Source organism: Spermophilus citellus (genome assembly GCF_964194105.1).
Source record: "Spermophilus citellus genome assembly, chromosome: 11".
Classification (NCBI taxonomy): domain Eukaryota; kingdom Metazoa; phylum Chordata; class Mammalia; order Rodentia; family Sciuridae; genus Spermophilus; species Spermophilus citellus.
The window spans coordinates 118,473,224-118,492,830 of NC_138192.1; the positions used below are offsets into that span (position 1 = coordinate 118,473,224).

At 47.6% G+C, this 19,607-nt stretch overlaps 2 protein-coding genes and 1 pseudogene across 5 annotated transcripts; 2 read left to right on the forward strand and 1 right to left on the reverse strand.

Annotated features, from left to right (window-relative positions):
- The first annotated feature begins 1,014 nt into the window (after window positions 1–1,014).
- On the forward strand, window positions 1,015–1,531 carry LOC308630541 (histone deacetylase complex subunit SAP18-like; annotated as a pseudogene). Its single transcript has one exon. The product of its transcript is annotated as a histone deacetylase complex subunit SAP18-like (transcript).
- Window positions 1,532–9,333: 7,802 nt separating this feature from the next.
- On the forward strand, window positions 9,334–12,175 carry ZFAND2B (zinc finger AN1-type containing 2B). 3 transcript variants are annotated; one of them, XM_081262332.1, is made up of 10 exons: window positions 9,334–9,427; window positions 9,554–9,626; window positions 9,905–9,999; window positions 10,226–10,357; window positions 10,488–10,639; window positions 10,827–10,904; window positions 10,981–11,041; window positions 11,128–11,195; window positions 11,484–11,556; window positions 11,873–12,175. In XM_081262332.1, the coding sequence occupies exons 1-10, from the start codon at window positions 9,359–9,361 to the stop codon at window positions 11,927–11,929; spliced, it is 858 nt and encodes a 285-aa protein (XP_081118458.1). In that variant the 5' UTR covers window positions 9,334–9,358; the 3' UTR covers window positions 11,930–12,175. The 3 variants fall into 3 exon arrangements, with proteins under 3 accessions (XP_081118458.1, XP_081118457.1, XP_081118456.1); XM_081262331.1 differs by having other exon boundaries at window positions 9,344–9,427; window positions 10,809–10,904; window positions 11,769–12,175; XM_081262330.1 differs by having other exon boundaries at window positions 9,344–9,427; window positions 10,809–10,904.
- Window positions 12,176–12,295: 120 nt separating this feature from the next.
- On the reverse strand, window positions 12,296–19,481 carry ABCB6 (ATP binding cassette subfamily B member 6 (LAN blood group)). Its single transcript, XM_081262305.1, has 19 exons — window positions 18,397–19,481; window positions 17,970–18,107; window positions 17,432–17,612; window positions 17,140–17,241; window positions 16,775–16,958; window positions 16,126–16,247; window positions 15,520–15,629; window positions 15,287–15,352; window positions 15,001–15,126; window positions 14,766–14,842; window positions 14,617–14,680; window positions 14,438–14,523; window positions 14,183–14,240; window positions 13,873–13,977; window positions 13,412–13,586; window positions 13,179–13,291; window positions 12,855–12,949; window positions 12,704–12,772; window positions 12,296–12,571 (listed from the first exon to the last, which is right to left on the reverse strand). The coding sequence occupies exons 1-19, from the start codon at window positions 18,943–18,945 to the stop codon at window positions 12,460–12,462; spliced, it is 2,532 nt and encodes an 843-aa protein (XP_081118431.1). The 5' UTR covers window positions 18,946–19,481; the 3' UTR covers window positions 12,296–12,459.
- Window positions 19,482–19,607: the final 126 nt, after the last annotated feature.

Sequence of the window (19,607 nt, forward strand, 5' to 3'; positions counted from 1 at the left end):
AGGGCTCTCTCATGGTTGGATATAAGCTCCCAAAACTCCTGTGTTAATGCAGGAATACTCAGAGATGAAATGATCACATTCTGAAATCTGTAACCTAATCAGTCCATCCATTTGAATGGACTGATTGGGTGGTAACTCTTATAAGGTTGGGCATGGTTGGAGGAAGTGGGTCTCTGGATAGATACCTTGAAAGGATGCCCTCTTTCTCTGTTTCCCTGAACCCAACATAAGTGGAACATCTTTACTCTCCTGGGCTCCTTCCCCATGATGTGCTACATCTTGGGTAGAGCAATGGAGTGGGTCATCTATGGACTGAGACCTCTGAAAATGTCAGCCTGATATGAATACCAGAAATATTAAAGGATTATTGACTGTTGATTCTATTAATTAGTGCGTGTGTGTGTGTGTGTGTGTGTGTGTGTGTTGGATAAAAGACTATAAGCAATGTGCCCATGATATAAGGTGAACCGCAAAACTTAGATAAACTGCAGAATTTAGACTTAAGTTAGTGATGTAAGAGTCTACACCCAGGGTGTACACCCCAGACCTCACCCAGTTATCAGCTGCAAGCACAAGTGAACTAGGACTTAAAAACCTAGACTTCTGGGGGGGTGGGAGGGCGACAGGACTAACAGAACCTAGACTGAGAAAGAAGGCCTGTACAGACCCCTTCAGCCCAGATTGAGTTCCAGAGACCCAGACCTATGACACGTCACAAGTGAGCATCTGGGACCCTTGGGTGTAGACTCAGTTAGGACTTAGAATTAGGATGTGTCTTAAGTGTGATGAGTATCAATAAAATGGGTTTGATTAAATCTAACTGCATCTCAGACTGAATCAATAATAAGCGCTGGTGTCACAGCTCCAAATAAACTTTTCCTCCTTTTAGTTGTTCTTGTTGGCTATTTTGGTCAAGGCACACAAAATTGACTAAAACAGGCTCTGTTCTCCTGAATAGATAAATCCATCCATTCATTAAATGGGAATATCTCAAGAGTGGGTCTGCTGGTACTCATGCTGTCTGCCAGAGTCGGAGGCCAGGGCGAGCGTCTCGCAGGCCCTTCAGCCTTCGGAAGATGGAGAATCACGCTTTACCCAGGAGGAAATTAAGAAATAGCCAGAGAAGCCAAGTGACCCAGAGAAGACATGCCCGCTGCTACTTTGAGTCTTTACCACCAGTAACGAGGCTGCCACCACCGAATGGATGAATTCTCCCGCAGAAACGTACCCTCCAGCGAGCTGCAGATTTATACTTGGACGGATGCAACTTTGAAAGAACTGACTTGAGTAGTAAAAGAAGTCTACCCAGAAGCTAAAAAGAAGGGAACACACTTCAATTTTGCAATTGTTTTTATGGATCTTAAAAGACCTGGCTATTAAGGAGAGTGGCAGCACCATGTCAGGCAGGAAGAGGACTGACAATTTCATGACGTTGCAGTTGCATAAGTTCCAAATAGGAGATTATGTGGGCATAATGATTACCCCTCCCAGTCGGGCACCACCTTCTTCAGGGCATATGAGACCATATTAAATTTTATTTACTATCTCTCAAATTTATTTTTCAGCCAGTTATGTAAAATAAATTTATATATTCTTTCCTCCTCTGAGTTTTGCCATTAAGCCTTTAAATTCTAAGCAAATTGTAATGCATCTATTTAGGAGTTAGATTTGGATGTACTGTGGGTATGAATATTAATAGAAAGTCTGTATTTTTCACGCCTCTGTGAGGTATGAAGAAAAATGCTCTTAGCATTCTGTGTAAACCTATTATTAAATATATGTGTACAATAAAAAAAATAAGAGGAGGCCTGTATAAAAGCCAGTTTGGTCTTTCCTGTGCTTCCTGTCTCTCACAGCCTCGGGACTCTGCCAGCAAGAAGGACATTACCACACTGAGTTCATTCCTCAGCACCACATATTGTAAAATGAAGATATTGTGTCCACTTAAAACTAAAAATTAAATATTTTTTTAAAAAGGGCATTATCAGATGTGGGTCCCTCAAATTTGAGCCAGAAATATAAACCAAAATAAACCTCTCCATAATTTACCCAGTGTATTGTGTTATTAGAACTCAAGACTAAGACAAACTTTAAACACCCTTCCTCCCAGCCTACCTTCACAGGTGTTATATTCCCAGTTCCTGAGACTTCCCACCACTCCAATTCCTCAGTCTACACTGGCTTGATACTTAGGGTTCAGTGTCCTTAGATTCCCCAATCAGTTATCCCTCTTTGATTAGCTTTCCAGCTTCTAAAAATGGACTTGTCATACTTCCCTGGATTGTTTCATTTCTGTTCTTCTTACTCCTTTCCTAACATTTTGGTGTGGACTGGGGAGGAAGCACACATAAAATATCTACATTCAATTGGCCATATTTATCAGAATATTTATCTGCCACCTTCGTGGACCAGGTTTCTCTCTGCTCTATATGTGAGGATGAGCTATAACATTTGGAAAGCTCTTGCATCCCCTTCCTCCTGCCAGAATACTTTTTTCATCTTGTCTTCATGCAGAACACTCACTGTGTTCTCCCATCCTCATTTTGGGGCATTACTTGCTCCCATTTATGTCCCATAACCTTCTGCATATCTATTAGAGTATAGTTTTCACACTGGGGGTCATGAAATCAGTGGGTCATAAATTAATTCAGTATACATTAAGCAACATTTATATTTATATTGGTAGGACATATAAACTATTTATCTTACTGTGGGTCAAGGTTGAAAACAGTTTTTTTGTTTTTGGCAGCACTGGGCATTAAACCTGGGAGCATTTTACTTCTGAGCTACCTCCCAGCCCTTTTTTATTTTATTTTGAGATGTTATCACTAAATTGCCCAGGCTGGCCTTGAACCTGTGATTCTCTTGCCTCAGCTTCTCAAGTATCTGGGATTACAGGTGTGTCATCCTAGCTAAGGTTGAAAACGTTTGAAAACCACTGTATTATGCATGTCTCACTTTTTTCTCCCCAGTACTGGGAACTGAACTCAGGGCCCTGCACATCCTAAGCAAGTGCTACATCCCTAGCTCTTTTTAAAAATTTTTAATTTTGAGACAGGGTCTTACTAAGTAGCAGAGGCTAGCCTTGAACTTGTGATTCTCAGGCTTCAGCCTCCCTAATAATTAGGATGACAGACACAGGACCTCCTCACTTTGAATTAGTTGTTTCTGTGTCTTTATTAACAAAAGCTGAATGACTTGGAGCCAAGGATCATAAATTATCTGCTTTCCCTATGCCCAAGGCCTAATATAACATTTGGGTTGAACATTCAAAATCACTTTGTAGCCTGTAAAGTCAGATGAATTTGAACTATTTGCTTAAAGTAGGAGTCTAAATTAATTCCCTAGAGAGCTAGGGCACCTGAGGACAAATGACTGAATATTGTCACAAAGACTGTATACCACACTCCAGAAAGCAAGGCAGACCTAAGCAGAGGCACAGCCATGCTGCCCTACTAATCTCCTGGGACCTGAAGTCAGCTCCAATCAAAGAGCTTCCCCATCCTGGTTATCTCACTTAGATATTTAAGTACCTTCTGCTGGTAGGTGTTTGATTATTGATAACCCATGAAGTGATTTTCTACACTTTAGGAAAATCATAACTTATATGTCCTCTTCCAGTTGTTCAGAAAGTTAAAAGAATAGATTTTCGGGAGATGATGTTGTATAATGGAAAGGCCATAGGGTTTATGTCAATACAAAAACTTGGGTTCAGATCCTAATTCCAGAAGCAAGTAACCTAATCTCAAGCTCAGTATGTGTAGGACTGGGGCCAAGACAACCTTGTTGGCCATCCTCATGTTGACCTTGTCTACTTTAAACCTGCTGAGGCTGAAATAAGAGATGTTTGGCCATGACTGCACCTGCTGATTTATAGAGAAGCTGATGTCTGTTGTTCCAGAGAGAGACTGCAGCTCAGTTATCCAGAACTAGTGCACAAAGCTGCTTAACAGGTCTGGGTATGCTTTGTTGATCTACAATAAAAGAGACTTAAGCACTGTTCAATTGTTAATTGATATCTTTTGGAACAGCTGCACAAATTGCAAAATGTTATTGGATTTCCCTCAGTGTCCTCCTTTATTCCTTTCTTCAGGAGGCAAGGAAATGAAATGTAAACTATGTATTGGGAAATGGAGACTTTGGTTTGTGCATCATTCTTCTTAAATCTGGGGAAGTCAGTAACATCCAGTGAGAAAGCCTTGGAGTTTTTGTTTGTTTTTTGGTACTAGGGATTGAACCTAGGGATGCTTTACCACTGAGCCACACCCCCACAAACACTTTTCCCTTTTTATTTTGAGACAAGCTCTTGTTAAGTTGCTTGGGTTCTTGCTAAGTTTCTGAGGCTGGCCTTGAACTTGAGATCCTGCTGCCTCAGCCTCCAGAGCCGATGGGATTACAGGTGAGCACCCTGGGCTCTCGGTCAACGCAAATAGCTATCTGGACTACAACCCATTAGTCAGAAAAGGTTTTGCAGAGAAGAGATATGTGAGACCTTCACTCTCTTTGGTGGTCGTGGGGTCTCTGAGGTGAGGTAAATTATGGCAGATAAAATATTCTGGCTCCAGAGAAGGGAATGTAGCTCAGTAGCAGAGTGCTTAGAGTGCTTGCCTAGAATGTGTGAGGCCCTCAGTTGATCCCCAGCACTGGGAAAAAAAAATTCTGGCTTATACTCAAGAGAGAGCTGCAAACAATTTTGTTTTCAAGTTCTCCAAGCCTTTGGTTATCTGTGCATTGGTAGCCTGGAGCAGGGAGAGGGGGCAGTGTTTGACTTTATTATGTCTGCTCCATTCCAAGGTCCCCCAACGGGAAGCCTTCAGTTCTAAAGCTGCTGACAAATGTTAAGATAAACAAATGAAGAAGTGCAATTCTTGAATCCAGCTGATCACAGTTTGACTTGAAAATAATTATTTAAAATCTAATATTTGTTTATTAAAACAAAGGACTGGGTGTATGGCTCAGTGGTACAGCATGTGGGTGATTCCTAGCACCTGAGGGGGGTGGGAGGGGGGGGGAGAGAGAGAGAGAGAGAGAGAGAGAGAGAGAGAGAGAGAGAGAGAAAGTTTGCAGTATTTTTTTCTTTCATACCCATATTGTTATATGTTTTACCCATGGGGAATGAGGGCAGTTTTGGCTTAGAACATTTTTTTTCTTCAAACTACAGGTTGCAACTCATTAATGGGAAGGTGAGATGGGAAGTCAACAGTGTATAGCAACCAGCATTTTTATCAAACATAAGGTCAAGTACTAATTTCATGACCATGTGTGTGTGTGTGTGTGTGTGTGTGTGTGTGTTGGAAATAAAATGCAATTTCTAATATGGGTAATGGTTTAAAAAGCTTAAACAACACTAACTTAAATCATTTAAAGACATCCCTGGGGCTGTAAAGAGAGTTGCAAAACATCACTGCTTGGTGTATGATGATTAAAATCAGTGTTTTGTCCTTAGGGGAGGGAGCTGGGAAGTGGTTGCTGGGTTCACAGTGTGCCACAGCAGGATATTGACAAAGTGGCACTGAATCCTGTTGTTCTTATCCTCAAAAACCATGAGCTAACATAAATGCCTTTCACAATTTTGGCTGCTGTGTGACTTTACATGACCTAACACCTTTCTTATTATTTCAAATTTAGGATGGTCTACGTAGCATAAGAGTCATTCTTTAGATGCCTTTATGACACTAGTTGTCTCCCAACTCTGTTTTCCTTCACTGACATAATCATTGAAATTTTACCTGGGCATGAGGCCACTTAGTTAAAGACTCTATTTCCTACTTCCCTGGAGCCAGGTAGATCATATCGACTAAACACTGGCCAGTGCAAAATGTGCAGAAGCGATTAATGCAGACTTAGGGTCAGGCCCTTAAATGAAAGAAGTGTGTCCTCCCTGCACCCCCCCCCCTGCCCATTCTGCTTCCTTATCTGGAACCACAGGTACAAAGACAATCATAGGGATGGAGAAGTAACAAAATAGGAGGCACCTGGGTTCCTGACAGGTATTGTCATACCAGCCCTGGATTATTACACAAGCAAGAAATTAAACTTGTTTGTTGTTAAGCTCTTGTTATTTTGAGTTTCTTTTATAGCAGTTTAACATATATCCTACCTAGTACCCTCTTCTTTTGCCCTATTAGTTAAATAACAGTGGACGTCTGAGGATAAAGTACATAGACACTTAGTATATCTGATTTTTATTTATTTATTTTACAGTACTGGGAATTGAACCCAGGGCTTTATGCATGCTAGGCAAGCGCTCTGACACTGAGCTACATCCCCAACCCCGTGGTGCACGGACTTTTTTTTAATATTTATTTTTTTTAGGTGTAGATGGACACAACACAATGCCTTTATTTTTATGTGGTGCTGAGGATCGAACCCGGGCCCCACCCATGCTAGGCGAGCGCTTTACGGCTGAGCCACAATCCCAGCCCCATTGGACTTTAAATCACACTTCCACACAGAGAGTGTTTTCTTTTATGTCTGCACTCTGATACCCGCAGGCTGAAGATTAGATAGGTCAGAAAAAATAATTCTTGCCAGTAACATATGCTGCTTAGATTAGTTAAACCACATTGGGAAAACAATTTAAGTATAAAAATGGTCAAATATTACCAATTTCATGTTTTAATCTAAAAGAATGGATGCTGAATTTCATATATGAAATATATTTTAAAATGCAGATTCTGGGGCCCAGAGCTTCTGAATCAGGAGGAAGCATGTGAAATAATTCATTTTATTTTTTGGTACTGGAGATTGAACCTAGGGGCACTCAACCACTGAGCCACATCCTAAACCCTTTTTATTTTTTTATTTTGAGACAGGGTCTTGCTAAGTTGCTTAGGGCCTCACTAAATTGCTGAGGCTGGCTTAGTACTTGGGATCTTCCTGCTTCAACCTCTGGAGCCACTGGGATTACTGGCTTTGGCCACCACGGCCAGCACCTGAAGGAGTTCTGACACAGATTACCCATGCACCATATTTGGAAAACACTAGCTAGAATATTCTTAATGTATCTGGAATGTTTCTTGAATGAAGTGTGGGCATATTAGATTGGTTGCTGCTTTATTTTAGGAGCCCCAGTTTGAGTCTTTCCAACCTCAGCATACTTTGCTGTTTAACTGCCTCCGACTCCTCCTGTATGGGGTAGTTGTTTCTCTCCCTCTTAGTTATTATTATTATTATTATTTTGGTAGTTCGAGGAATTGAGCCCAGGGCCTCACACATGCTAAGCAAGCACGCTACTACTGAGAGCTATATCCTCTTCTTTTGAGTTGGTGACTCTATCCCCCCATAAATCTAGGCATGGGGATAAGTTAACAGAGGAAATAAGCTCAAGAGTTCAATTGCCCTCCAGAATGGAGAGATAAGTTAGGCTACAATTGAAAGTGAGGGCAAGGCCAGGTGGCGAATGCTTGTAATCCTGGTGGCTTGGGAGGCTGAGGCAGGAGGATCTCGAGTATAAAAGCCAGCCTCAGCAACCAGCAAGGTACTAAGCAATTCATTGAGAGCCTGTCTCTAAAATAAAATACAAAATAGGGCTGGGGATGTGGCTCAATGGTCGAGTGCCTTTGGGGCTTAGCATAACACACTTGCCTGGCATGTGTGAGGCACTCAGTTTGATTCTCAGCACCACATATAAATAAATAAAATAAAGGTCTATCAGCAACTAAAAAAAAGAAAGAAAAGAAAAAGAAAATGAGAAGCCAGTCTCTTAGTCTTTCAGAAAAGCTGAAGCTGTGCTTTGAAGTGGACTCATGGCCCCTGTCCACTGTAGCAGCAACTGAAGTCAGAAATGGGTCTGGCAGATATGACTGCTGCATCTAGCCAATGAGATTCATAAAGATATGACAACTACAACTAAAAAATAAATACTTAAAAAAAAAAGATTGAACCTGTAACATAAGAGCCATCTGCCATTTAACCACACTGTCATAGGAACCAAGAACCAGGAAAAAAGACTTTTTTTGAGGTGGGTACCAGGGATTGAACTCAGGCACTTGACCCCTGTGCCACATTCCCAGCCCTACATTGTATTTTATTTAGAGAGAGGGTCTCACTGAGTTGCTTAGTGCCTTGCTTTTGCTGAGGCTGGGTTTGACCTCAGATCCTCCTGTCTCAGCCTCCCATGCCGATGGGATTACAGGCGTTTGCCACTGTGCCCAGCTGGAAAAGAGACTCTTATCTACAATACCTCTGACTAATGGGACACTTGAGCTCCATTAAAAAAAAAAAGTTGATATTGTAGCTTACACCCATGGATTTAAGTCATGTAATTATGTGACTCTTTTTTCTCCTCTCAAAGTCTATGAACAAAGCTATGGCTAATCGCCTTCACTCACTGATTTCACTTGTCTCTTTTAAGATTGTTACAAGTCATTTCACTAGATTAATCCTATTGCTCAAGATTTGTCGGAATCTCTGGTCACAACTTGAAGTCAAAGCTAATGACATGCTGGAGACTCTATCTAGGTGTGCACTTAAGGGTCCTCTGCCATGGGGATTCAGCTTTCACACAGGCCCCTTAAAAGGACAATTTCTGGGCTGGGGTTGTCACTCAGTGGTAAAATGCTTGCCTAGCATGTGTGAGGCACTGGGTTAGATCCTTAGCACCACATAAAAATAAATAAATAAAATAAAGGTATTGTGCTCATCTACAACTACAAAATATTTTTTTTTTTAAAAAAGAGAACAATTACTAAAGAGCTCAGTGTTCATAAATTCTGAGATTTCACATACAAGTCTGAAATCTCTTACAGACACTGTTAGGTGTTGGGACCTGACAGAGAATAGACATGGTCCCCAACTCCCAAGTATATTTATGTGTTCAGGGGTTGCAGAGCTGATTACAGTGAGGTGCTATGGGTGCTGGAAGAGAGATGGCATAGAAGGTGCGCCTCGCTCAGAATGAGAAGAGTCAGAGAAGTCTCAGAGGAAGGCATCAAAGCTGAGACCTGGAGGAGGGATCTGTAGTTCTGGAGAGGGATCTGCACTGCAAAGAATTATGAGAGCTGTCAGCTCCTGAAGAGTAGGTAAACCTTGGACATGAATGAAATGGCCAGCGGGAGGGCGTGGAATGAGAATCTGGCCAGAGACCAAATTGTGAAAAGCCTGATTCCAGACTATCCCAGCCAGCCCTTGTCCCCAAAAGAGCATTTGTCCTCGCCGTCACCGTTCCTTCCGCTCATCCCTGAGGACTGAGAAAGACCCTTCCCGGAGTTACAGCAGAGCTCAGGATTCCAGACCGGTGCGCGGCAACCCACGGACCTCAGACTAGTACCCAACTCCTGGACCTGCAGGGCGAGAGGCGGGGCTCTGATGGGTCTCTCCCGACTCTGCCCTGAGACTGCGCGGGCCGCCCTGCGTGATGACGTCATCGCGCCCGCGCGCGCCCAAGGAAGAGTGGGAGCGGTGGACCGGCAGCCCAGAGGCTCTGGTAACGCCGGCTGGGAGGGGGAGAGAAGGGGGCGGGACCGGGAGCCCCCTCCTGAGTGCAGGGTGGTGGTCCGGATCCGGAGTGAGGGTCCTAGGGAAGCTCAGCCCTCGCTTCTTACCCCGGCAGGCTCCGCCCGGCCCGGCAATGGAGTTCCCGGACCTTGGGGCTCACTGTTCCGAGCCAAGCTGTCAGCGCTTGGGTGAGAGGCGGAGCGCGCGGGGAGGCGGGCGGAGCAGAAAAGGGCTTGGGACCGCTGGTGGGATGAGAAGGGAGGGGTACGGGGCTGGCAAAGTCAGAGAAGGGCGGAGCTCGAAGTTGGGGGCGGTGGCGACGGGGCGTGGCAAAAGGTATTGGACTAGGGAAGGGGTGCAGTGTGTTGCCAATAGGGTGGCGTTTTTCTTCCCGAGTGGCAGCCTTGAGTGAGAAGAAAGGACAGCCAGGTCCTGCTAGACCTACAATCCGATCCACTTCCTGCAGATTTTTTGCCGCTCAAGTGCGATGCCTGCTCAGGCATCTTTTGTGCAGACCACGTGGCCTACGCCCAGCATCACTGTGGATCCGCTTACCAAAAGGTGAGGGGGCGATCGTGAGGGTGAGAGGGGGCAGATGGTGAATGCATTCAGAATCTCCAGAATCTGCCCTACATTTTCCCTGTTATTGTCTTTTTGAGGCTCAATACTGGGGAACATTGGGTTTTCTTGTGCACTAGTGGGGGGGGGGATATCAAAGTTATTTCAGGATCAGAGATTTGTTGCACTGGGAGTGGGCCACAGACTGACTCCTGCCCTTTGACTATAGGATATCCAGGTACCCGTGTGTCCCCTGTGTAATGTACCTGTGCCTGTGGCCAGAGGGGAGCCCCCTGACCGGGCTGTGGGAGAGCACATCGACAGAGACTGTCGCTCTGATCCAGCACAGCAAAAACGCAAGGTCAGTGATTGAAGGGTTAATCGTGATCCAGCTGGGATTACCAGTGCCTGCAAATCTAAACAGTGAACTCCAGTGTTGGGGCTGGAGAAGGGGTAGAATCTCAGACTTAAACTTTTCCAACTCACCTCAGATCTTCACCAACAAGTGTGAACGCTCTGGCTGCCGGCAGCGCGAGATGATGAAACTGACCTGTGAGCGCTGTGGCCGAAACTTCTGCATCAAGCACCGACACCCACTGGACCATGATTGCTCTGGGGAGGGGCACCCAACCAGCAAGGCAGGGTAATTGTTCAACTGATTCGATCTCTATTACTACAAATTGGGAAGCTTCAACCCTGTCCTCAATGGCCAAGGGAATCTTTTAGCTCTTTTTCAAACTAGAGTTACTCATTTTCTGATTTCCTGGGTAAGGCATGTTCTTAAAGGCCTGCCAAGACTGTCTTCCCTACAGACTTGCTGCCATTTCCAGATCACAAGGTCTGGCTTCTTCTGCAAGCACCATTCCTAGCCCAAGTCGGACCTTACCTTCCTCTACTTCTCCCAGCAGGTAGGCTTGTCCATTTCTCCCCTCCCCTTTTCCCCCTTCACATCTCTAATCTCAGCCTCTTATCTGTCTGCCATAGAGCCACAACCCAATCTCTGTCCCGGACAGTCCCTCCAGTGATTACTTTGCAGAATGGCTTGGTGAGTTGGGCAAGGTTGGATGGACAGAAGCAAACCCAGGTAGAGAGTAATGTCCAAGGAAACTTGTCTTATATCTTCCTTTGTAGAGTGAGGATGAGGCTCTGCAACGTGCCCTGGAACTATCTCTGGCAGAGACCAAACCCCAAATCCCAAGGTATCTATCTACTCTGGTGAGAGAGAGAGAGTAGGACATAGGCAAGGGTTCAGTCTGGAGGGAGGGGAGACCACTCTGACCCAATACAAGATAATAAGAACTTGGGCTCAAGATAACTTTTGACCAGTTCTTTCATTGCCTTTATATAATGGGGACAATACTGGCATCCATCCTGGATTGCTATGAAGACTGCAGTAATACCTAGAGGTGCTCAGCACCATGATGCCTAGCAGACTGGATGACTGAAATCTAAAATTACTGTCATCCAACTCAAGTTGTTTCTCTTAGTTCTCAGGAGGAAGAAGACTTGGCTTTAGCTCAAGCATTATCTGCCAGTGAGGCAGAATACCAACGGCAGCAGGTATGATAGTGTGATAAATATGAGGCCCTGAGCTAGTAGGGAGTAAGAAGCTGTGTATAGGGGGTATTCCTCCACGTGCTGGGATGATGGTTATCCTTTTGCTTTCAGTGTGACCCCAGCCGGTGCTAAGTTCTGAAATGAGGCCTTTCCTCTTTTTTCCTTGACTTTTGTACCCTCTCTCCTCCTCCTCCTCCTCCCCCTCCTTGCTCCAGGCGCAGAGCCGCAGCTTGAAGCCGTCCAACTGCAGCCTGTGCTAGGGTCCTGGGCTTGGGGAGGGAGGCTCAGCTGAGAAGGACTGTGGCCCTCACACCTCCAGGGTACACAGAGAGAAGAGGCGCACAGCAACCTGGAGTGCAGAGAGAAGCAGAAGTGAGGCGGAGGCCGCTCCCAGGAGCACCAGAAGGCTTGCCGAGCTGAGCCTATGAAAGGTCCTGCTAGCTCTTCTGCTGCAGGAAGAAAGTAACTGAGAACCATTTTCTGGTTGGGCCCTTGGTGGGTGCTAGCCAAGCCCCACTCTCAGCCCCTTTCATCATGTCATCCCTTTGCGTGGGGGCTGCCCCACATAGGTAGTGGGCAGGGAGGGGCCTGGAAGGAATAAAGACCTTGGCAGTTAATAAGATATCCAAGTGATGTGTTTCTTTTCCTTCTCTAACCAAGACAGTAAATGTCAGAAATGCTCTGTTGACTTAAGAACATAGGTCCCTCACAATGCCCCATAGACAAAGCCACAGTGATCTCGCACATTCCACACATTTATTTTCCCAAAAAATACTTTTCTAAAAGGCCCTTTTCCCTCATAACAGCTAGCACCAAACCCCTGACCAGGATGAAATAAGCCAGGGAAAAGGGACACATCTTATTCCCCTGAGTTAGTGTGTGAGAGGGAAGAAACCACAACTTTTGTCACTGAGCCATGGTCTGGGGCTTAGTGTCTTCAGAGGCTTCTTCTTGTCCCTGTTGCTGCAGCTGCCACATATCAGCATATACCCCGCCTCGGGACAATAGTGCCTCATGCCTGGGGTGAGGAAGCAAGTGTGAGCACCAACCATAAGTTTCACTGTAGAGAAAGTGAGATAAGAGAACAAAGGGGACAGCAAGGGACCCCCCCCTCTAGAAGCCCCTCCCCTGTTCATCCTGTGTGTCTCACCGTCCTCTCTCCACAATGTAGCCATCTTTAATTACAAGGATCTGATCAGCATTGACCACAGTGGAAAGCCTAAAAAGTCAGAGATCAGTTATCTGCCACTGTACCAGAAGTGGCCCACACTGCCAGCCACCCAGGTCTGGTAGTCCTGTACCTGTGTGCCACCACGATGGTGGTGCGGTTGGCGCACACTTTGGCCAGAGAAGCCTGGATGGCCCTCTCATTAGATGTATCCAGGGCTGAAGTTGCCTACAGGGAGGGTCTGGGTAAAATGTCCTTGCCACCCAAAGATCCCAATGGGAGGAGGATGCAGGCTGCTTGCTACCTGAGGCTCAGGAAATAGAGTTTGGGCTTGAGAACCATAAAGGGTTTTGGTGAAACAGATGGGTGATGCCTATGGCAGGTGGGAAAATGCCTAGCAGAAGTGGCTTGGGCACAGAGAGGGAGAACAGAGGGGAGAAGGGTGCTGGGGCCTCACCTCATCCAGCAGAATGATGTCTGGAGCTTTGAGAATGGTGCGAGCGATGGCAACTCGTTGCTTCTCCCCACCGCTTAGCTTCAGTCCCCGCTCACCCACCTGGGTCTCGTACCCTGTGGATATGCCCACCTCCCTCAAGTCACATATAATAAACTTAGTATCTGTAACCAGAGATCAGAAGCATTAAGAGGACTACACTGGGCAGGGGAGGGGACTCTGCAGAGGTACCTCACCTTCAGGGAATGTCATGATAGCATCATGGATGCCTGCAGCCTGTGCAGCAGCCTCTACCTCATTGTTCCCTGCTGTGACACGGCCATAACGGATGTTGTTGGCAATAGTGTCATTGAAGAGGACAGTATCCTGGGGCACAACTCCAATGTGGGATCGGAGAGAGGTCTGGGTCACCTGGGGCCAAAAGACTATATATCACACCCTGTGAGATCCCCTAGGCCTGGGAAGTAGAATGGGATGGCAGGAAGCACAAGGGCTAAGAGGTCCAAGATTGGAATCCTGCCATCACCACTGCAAATGCTAGCTGGGTGAGCAAATCATTCACCCTCTCTCACCTCTCTCCATCCATAGAAATAAATATGCCGCCACTGCTTTGCTTTCCTGGACCACTACAGAAGATGTGTATCATGTATTCTATACACAGGCCTCTCAATTATAGTCTTGTCCCCAGCAACCTTACCCGTGAAATGTCCTGCCCATCTATTCGGATACAGCCAGAACTAATGTCATAGAAACGAAACAGAAGGCGCAAAATTGTGCTCTTCCCTGCCCCGGATGGGCCCACCTGTTGCATTGGAAACATAAGGGAAACACTCAGGTCCACTCAGGTCTTTTAAGGCTCCAACAGGCAACCAAAACCCATGAAGTCTATCACATTCATTCCTGTTGCATTATAACAAGGCTCTGACTCCTAGTCCGGGTCATGAGCCACAGGCACTGAATGAGAGAAGCTCAAGAAGTGTGGGCCAAGTGGCTGGGTGTCTTCTCACCAGGGCCAGTGTCTGTCCAGGCATCACAGTGAAGGACACGTCCTGCAGGGTCTCCCGCCTGCAGAGAAGTATGGGAGGGGTCAGCAGGCTATTCCAATTTCTAGAGCCACTACTGGGTGCTGCCCTTCCCCACCTAGGCTCTCTTCCTTGGTAGTGGTAAGCTGCAAAGCCAAGGTTCAGAGCAGGACCAGGGGCAGGAAGGCAGTATGCAAATGGATAAGGGGAAAGGAAAGAAGGCAAAAGAGGAGGGCTCACCCATTAGCATAGCTGAAGTGCACATTCTCAAACTCAATCTGGCCCTTTTGAAAGTGAAGGGGCCCTGCTCCAGGAAGGTCCTTCACCTGGCAGATGAAAAAAGTTCCTTTACCTGCCAATGAAAAAAACTCCAGACACAAGAAACAACCCAACCAAGCCCCACTCCTCTCTCCACTCACTTCTGCCTCCTCTTTCAGCAGGTCAAACATGTTCTCCATGTCAATGAAGTTGGTCTGGATCATCCTGCAAGAAGGGTGAGGGTTGGGGTTCCTCTGAGGAGCTGGGAAATAGCAACACACACATCAAACAGGTGAGAGCCAGCAATTACCTGTAATAGGTGCCAAACCAGTTGAGGGGCATGTATAGTTGGATGATGTAAGTGCCAAAGAGCACAAAGTCCCCAACCTGTGGAGACCCAGGGAAGCCGACAAGTTATAGGGGGTCTGCAGACTGCTCTTCCTGTTGCCCTGCCCACTTCCCATTCATGGGCCTGGAGGCTCAGACACAGGCCCCAGGCCCCTCTCTTCCCTGACCCCACTCTCTTCTTCCAGATTCTGCCTCACCTGTAGCTTCTGCTCACTGACAAAGTATGCGCAAAGGAGGGAGCCAGCAAGGAGACCAAGTCCAATAACCAAGTTCTGGGTCTGATTCAGTAAAACCAGTGAAGCGCTTGACTTCCACTCCAAACCCTGAAGGTAATGACACAGGAGCGAGGAATGTCAAATACACGCTGACCATCACCAAATCCCAAACTTTCGATCTCACCACCTGGACTATACTACTCTCAGCCCTGACAATACCCAGATGACCAGCCTGCTGCTCTTAGGAGGCCATACCTCACATCCTCACCTGATACTTTATGATGGCCTCTTGGTAGCGCTCCACTTCATAACTCTCAGCGTTGTAGTACTTCACCTGATGAAGTCAAATAGCACACAGCACTCAGGTCACTCATCCAGATTCCTAATCCCCCTTCCTGATTCCAAATATCACTAACCCTAGGTCCTCATCACCCCAGTGGTCTTAGCCACCCTCCTCCACATTTCTGTGCCTCTCATCACTGCCCCTGAGGCCTCCCTTACTGTCTCGAAGTTTAGCAGAGAGTCCACTGCTCGTGCCCGTGTGGCATTTTCCTGTGTGTTCATGGCACGGCGAAACTTAGTTCTCCACTCAGTGACCACGATAGTCAGGACTAGAGGGTGACAGGGTAAGGGGAAGGGAGAATAAGTCATCATCCTCAACAACAAAGACTAAGCGTTGATGTCCACTACCTGCCATATATACTAAACCTATACTAGGGCCCTTGGGACCCAGACTCAAGAGGAAGAGAGCCTTAAGCTTGCTGAGGAGAGGAGCTTCGTCTAAGATATCTTTGCAGCTTACTCAAAGGCCTATGAGTGGAAAACGTCTTGAGGTAAAGGCAAAATGCATCTTACTGCATAAATGAGTTTCTCCTTGACCTGAGGTCACTGGAGGGACCTAATGTGACAAGGATGTCCCTCCCTGGTCCTTTATCTAGGGTGAACTGAGGTTCAACGTGACAGAGCAGGAAACCTGCCCACCATGCCAGGAGGAGCCATATCCTAATCAAGTCCACCAATCCTCAGCCTCCCCAAAGTGGGTAGTGATGCTCATGCCAAGGAAGCCCTAGATAGTTCAGAGAGATGGTTTCACCCAGCTGTACTCACTGAGGTAAAGACTCATGCACAGAAACACAATGAGGCCAAACCAGGCATTGAAGAACATGCTGAAGTAGATGATGCCAATGATGATGTCAGCCAGCGTGGGGATGATGTTGAACACCAGGTAGCTAAGGGGGCAAGTCAAGCGACAAAAGGTTGGTGGCTGACACCCAGCAACCCTACCTCTAGGAGTTTTAGTGTAGTGTTTTGTTTTCAACAGCAACAGACTGGAATCAATCTAAATGTCTTTCAAGAGATACACAGCTAAATAAACCATGGCATGCCCAAATCACAGAATTCTCTATAAAGTTATCAGTTATGGTGAGTAGCAGAGATCTTCATGCATGGATGAAAATATACCCCCATGAGGTTTTGTTAAAGGAACTCTAAGAACAACACCTATGTCCTAAAAACCTGATTTAGGAAAATTTTCCACAGTATATTAATTCTGTGAGTCTGCACAGATATAACTGAGATCTCTTCTTGTCTGCATTAAGTTATTATGACAGCAGTGTATATATCACTCTTATGATTTATAAAACAAAACATAAACCAAGTGAGAGGGGTAGCAGGTCAGGCAAGGTCTATTCTGATAGCTCCTCTACCCCGGCTTCAGGGTCCCACCCTCCCAATGCCCTTTCCACTCGTGTGGCACCTGAGCAACCCTGTGACACTGGATGTGCCCCGGTCAACAATCCTCAGCACCTCCCCAGTGCGGCGACTCAGGTGCCAACGCAGTGATAACTCGTGCAAGTGGGAGAAGAGGCGTAGCTCCACACGCCGCGATGTGAACTGCTGCACCCGGATCCACAGGAACGTGCGCAGGTTGCTCACAAAGCCTAGGGAGCAGGGAAGCCTCAATAGGGCTTGAGGCTGAGGGATGTCAGCCCAACACTAAGATATGAAAGGTCTAAAAGCACAGAGGGACCTGGGAAAGGAATCCTCAATGAGGCACAGGGGTAAGGGAATGCCTGTGGGAGGGATTGATGCCAACCAGGATGAGTGCAGGGTCCCACACACCTGTACTGCCAGTGCCACCACCCTGGAGGAACTTGAGGAAGACATAGGTGGTAACAGTCCAGACCAGGGAACTCCAAGGGGCATTCTTAGTCAGCAAGTTCACTATGGAAAAAAAAGGTCACTTGGGCACCCGGGATTTGCTTCAGGCAAAACTGCCCCAAGCTGTCCTTTTCTGACCACCTAGCTCCCACTGTCCCACCTCCCTCTGTCCCATCTCCCTAGGTAAGAGCCACCTCATCCACCAGGCCAAGGAAGAACCAGCAGGCTAAGCTGTATTCCTTCTCCCCCTCACCAATGTCTCTATAGAAGATGGGGACCAACACATTGAGTGCTCGGTCCAAGCCCATGAGCCCCAGACAGATGAGTACAACCAGCTGCAGAGCTGGACTCCCTTTAGGCCATAGGTAGCCACTCAACAGGCGAAGCTTCCTGCCAAAGTCTCGCCAAGTAGACTGTTGGTCTGTCAATCCAGCCTAGGATGATAACACACAGAGGAGAGAAGCTCAGAGATAAAGAAACTCACTAGCCAAAAATGTTCCATGGAAAAATGTATGGGGATATAGCTCCCAAGTGTCTGAGCAATCTCTTATGGGATTAGAAAGCTACTGGGTCACAAATTGATGTTTGGGAAAAGAACTAACTCTTTATGGGGAGAGGGAATGATGACAGGGAATTAAATAAAGATAGACATCTGGATTCAGAGGACTTGGAGATGTAGGTCAGCGGTAGAGCACGTTTAGCATTCAGGAGACCCTGGGATGGAAACCCAGAGTGCATACACGCATGCACACAACACACACACATCTCAGGACTCAGAAAACAAGGTGTACCTGGTTCCTTTCTACATCTTGGTCTTCTTCAATAACCTGCAAGGTGTAGGACCGGGGACGAAGTCCAGGGGCCCAGAGCCCCAGGACAAACAGCCCTCCAGAAACCACATATCTCAGGACCCACAGACCAAACTGAACCTAAAATGAAATGTGCACAGAATGTGAATGACACTAAAATCTCGTTGACTACTTCTCATAACACTGAGCCTTCCTCAGGAGCCCAGCACCTAACAGGCTTTAAAAAAAAAAAAAAAAAAAACACAGTGACTCAGCACAGGCACGCCCCACCAGCTGGCTATCAGCACCCAGCACTCCTTTCTTTTTATAAGAGCCATCCTAAAGTATGGAGCCAGTAAGTCCACACATGCAGTACTTCTTCCCAGGCCCTGCCATTAGTGCTTCCCATTCTCTCCACAAGGTCCCTCACCTGCTGACCCTGGTCTGCCCTTGGCCACCACCACTGCGGGTTGTTCCAAGACACAAGGGCCAAGTTCTCAGCTGCAAACGCCACGGTCCAGAGAAGCAGGAGAGCAGGACTGTGCCTGAACTTGATCCAGACGCCCATTGCGAGACTCTGCCGTGCCTGGCTCCGTTCCTTCACAAGCAGCCACAGGCCAAAGGCACTGGCCACACTCTCCAGCACAGAAGCCAGCAGCAAGTAGCCTGGCAGCCGGGTCCCCCGGGCGGTGCCCACCCGGCCAACCAGGCCAGCCAGTGGCAGTGCCACCTGAAGTGTGGCCAGAAGCAGCTGCAGCCCGTAAGGAGCGATGTGGGTACCAGTCCCCCAAGACAAAGCGTCCGCGCTAACGAGTCGCTCCCGACGCTTGCAGGGAAGAGCCAGCACCAAGGCCAGAGTCCCAAGGGCCATCAGCGTCGAGGACACGAACGTGAAGAAGAAGCAGGGACTCAGGCCCCCCTGAGCCCAGGTCGGACCCACGGGCCCTTCGGCCTCACAGTAGTTGCCCACAATCACCATGACAATATGTGGCTGCTGGTCGAACCTGCAAGCACTGTGGGACCGGAGAACCGGACTGGCTGCTCAGGGAGAGGCACGGACGCTGGAGTGTCTTGGGTCATGGAGTCACCCGGAGCGAAACTGCGGGGGGGGGGGGTCTTGGGAATGGACGCACAAGGACCTGCCACACCGCCCACTCGCTTCGCGCACGCGCCGCCACCACGCACTCACGCAGGGCACGTACGCCGCCTCCGCCCGTGCTCCCTCTGCCCGCAGCCCAGGACCCTCCGGCCAAGTGTTGGCGCACAGAAAACCCAACGTCAGACTCGCACCACCCTCTACCGCAGCGGCCCCTACCCTGTCCCGCCCCATCCCCTATACAGAGTCTCTATTGGCCAAATGTCTCTGGAGGCAGGGGGCGGGGAAGAACGAGGCACGCGAGGTGGGCAAAATAGAGGGGCGGAGCCAACTTGATCCTGTGCTCAGGGCGGGAAATCTGACCGCACGTCCGACGCAGACCTTGACCTCCACCGAACAGTGGGCCAGAAGCAGCCCTTCAGCTTACTCGGCAAGCTCGGTGTATTCTAGCTGAGGCCTGGGCCCACTTGCTACCAAATCCCGCCTGGTCTCCAGGGAGTAGGAGGAATCGCACGCACCCCACTCCTCGTTTCCAGGACCCTAGC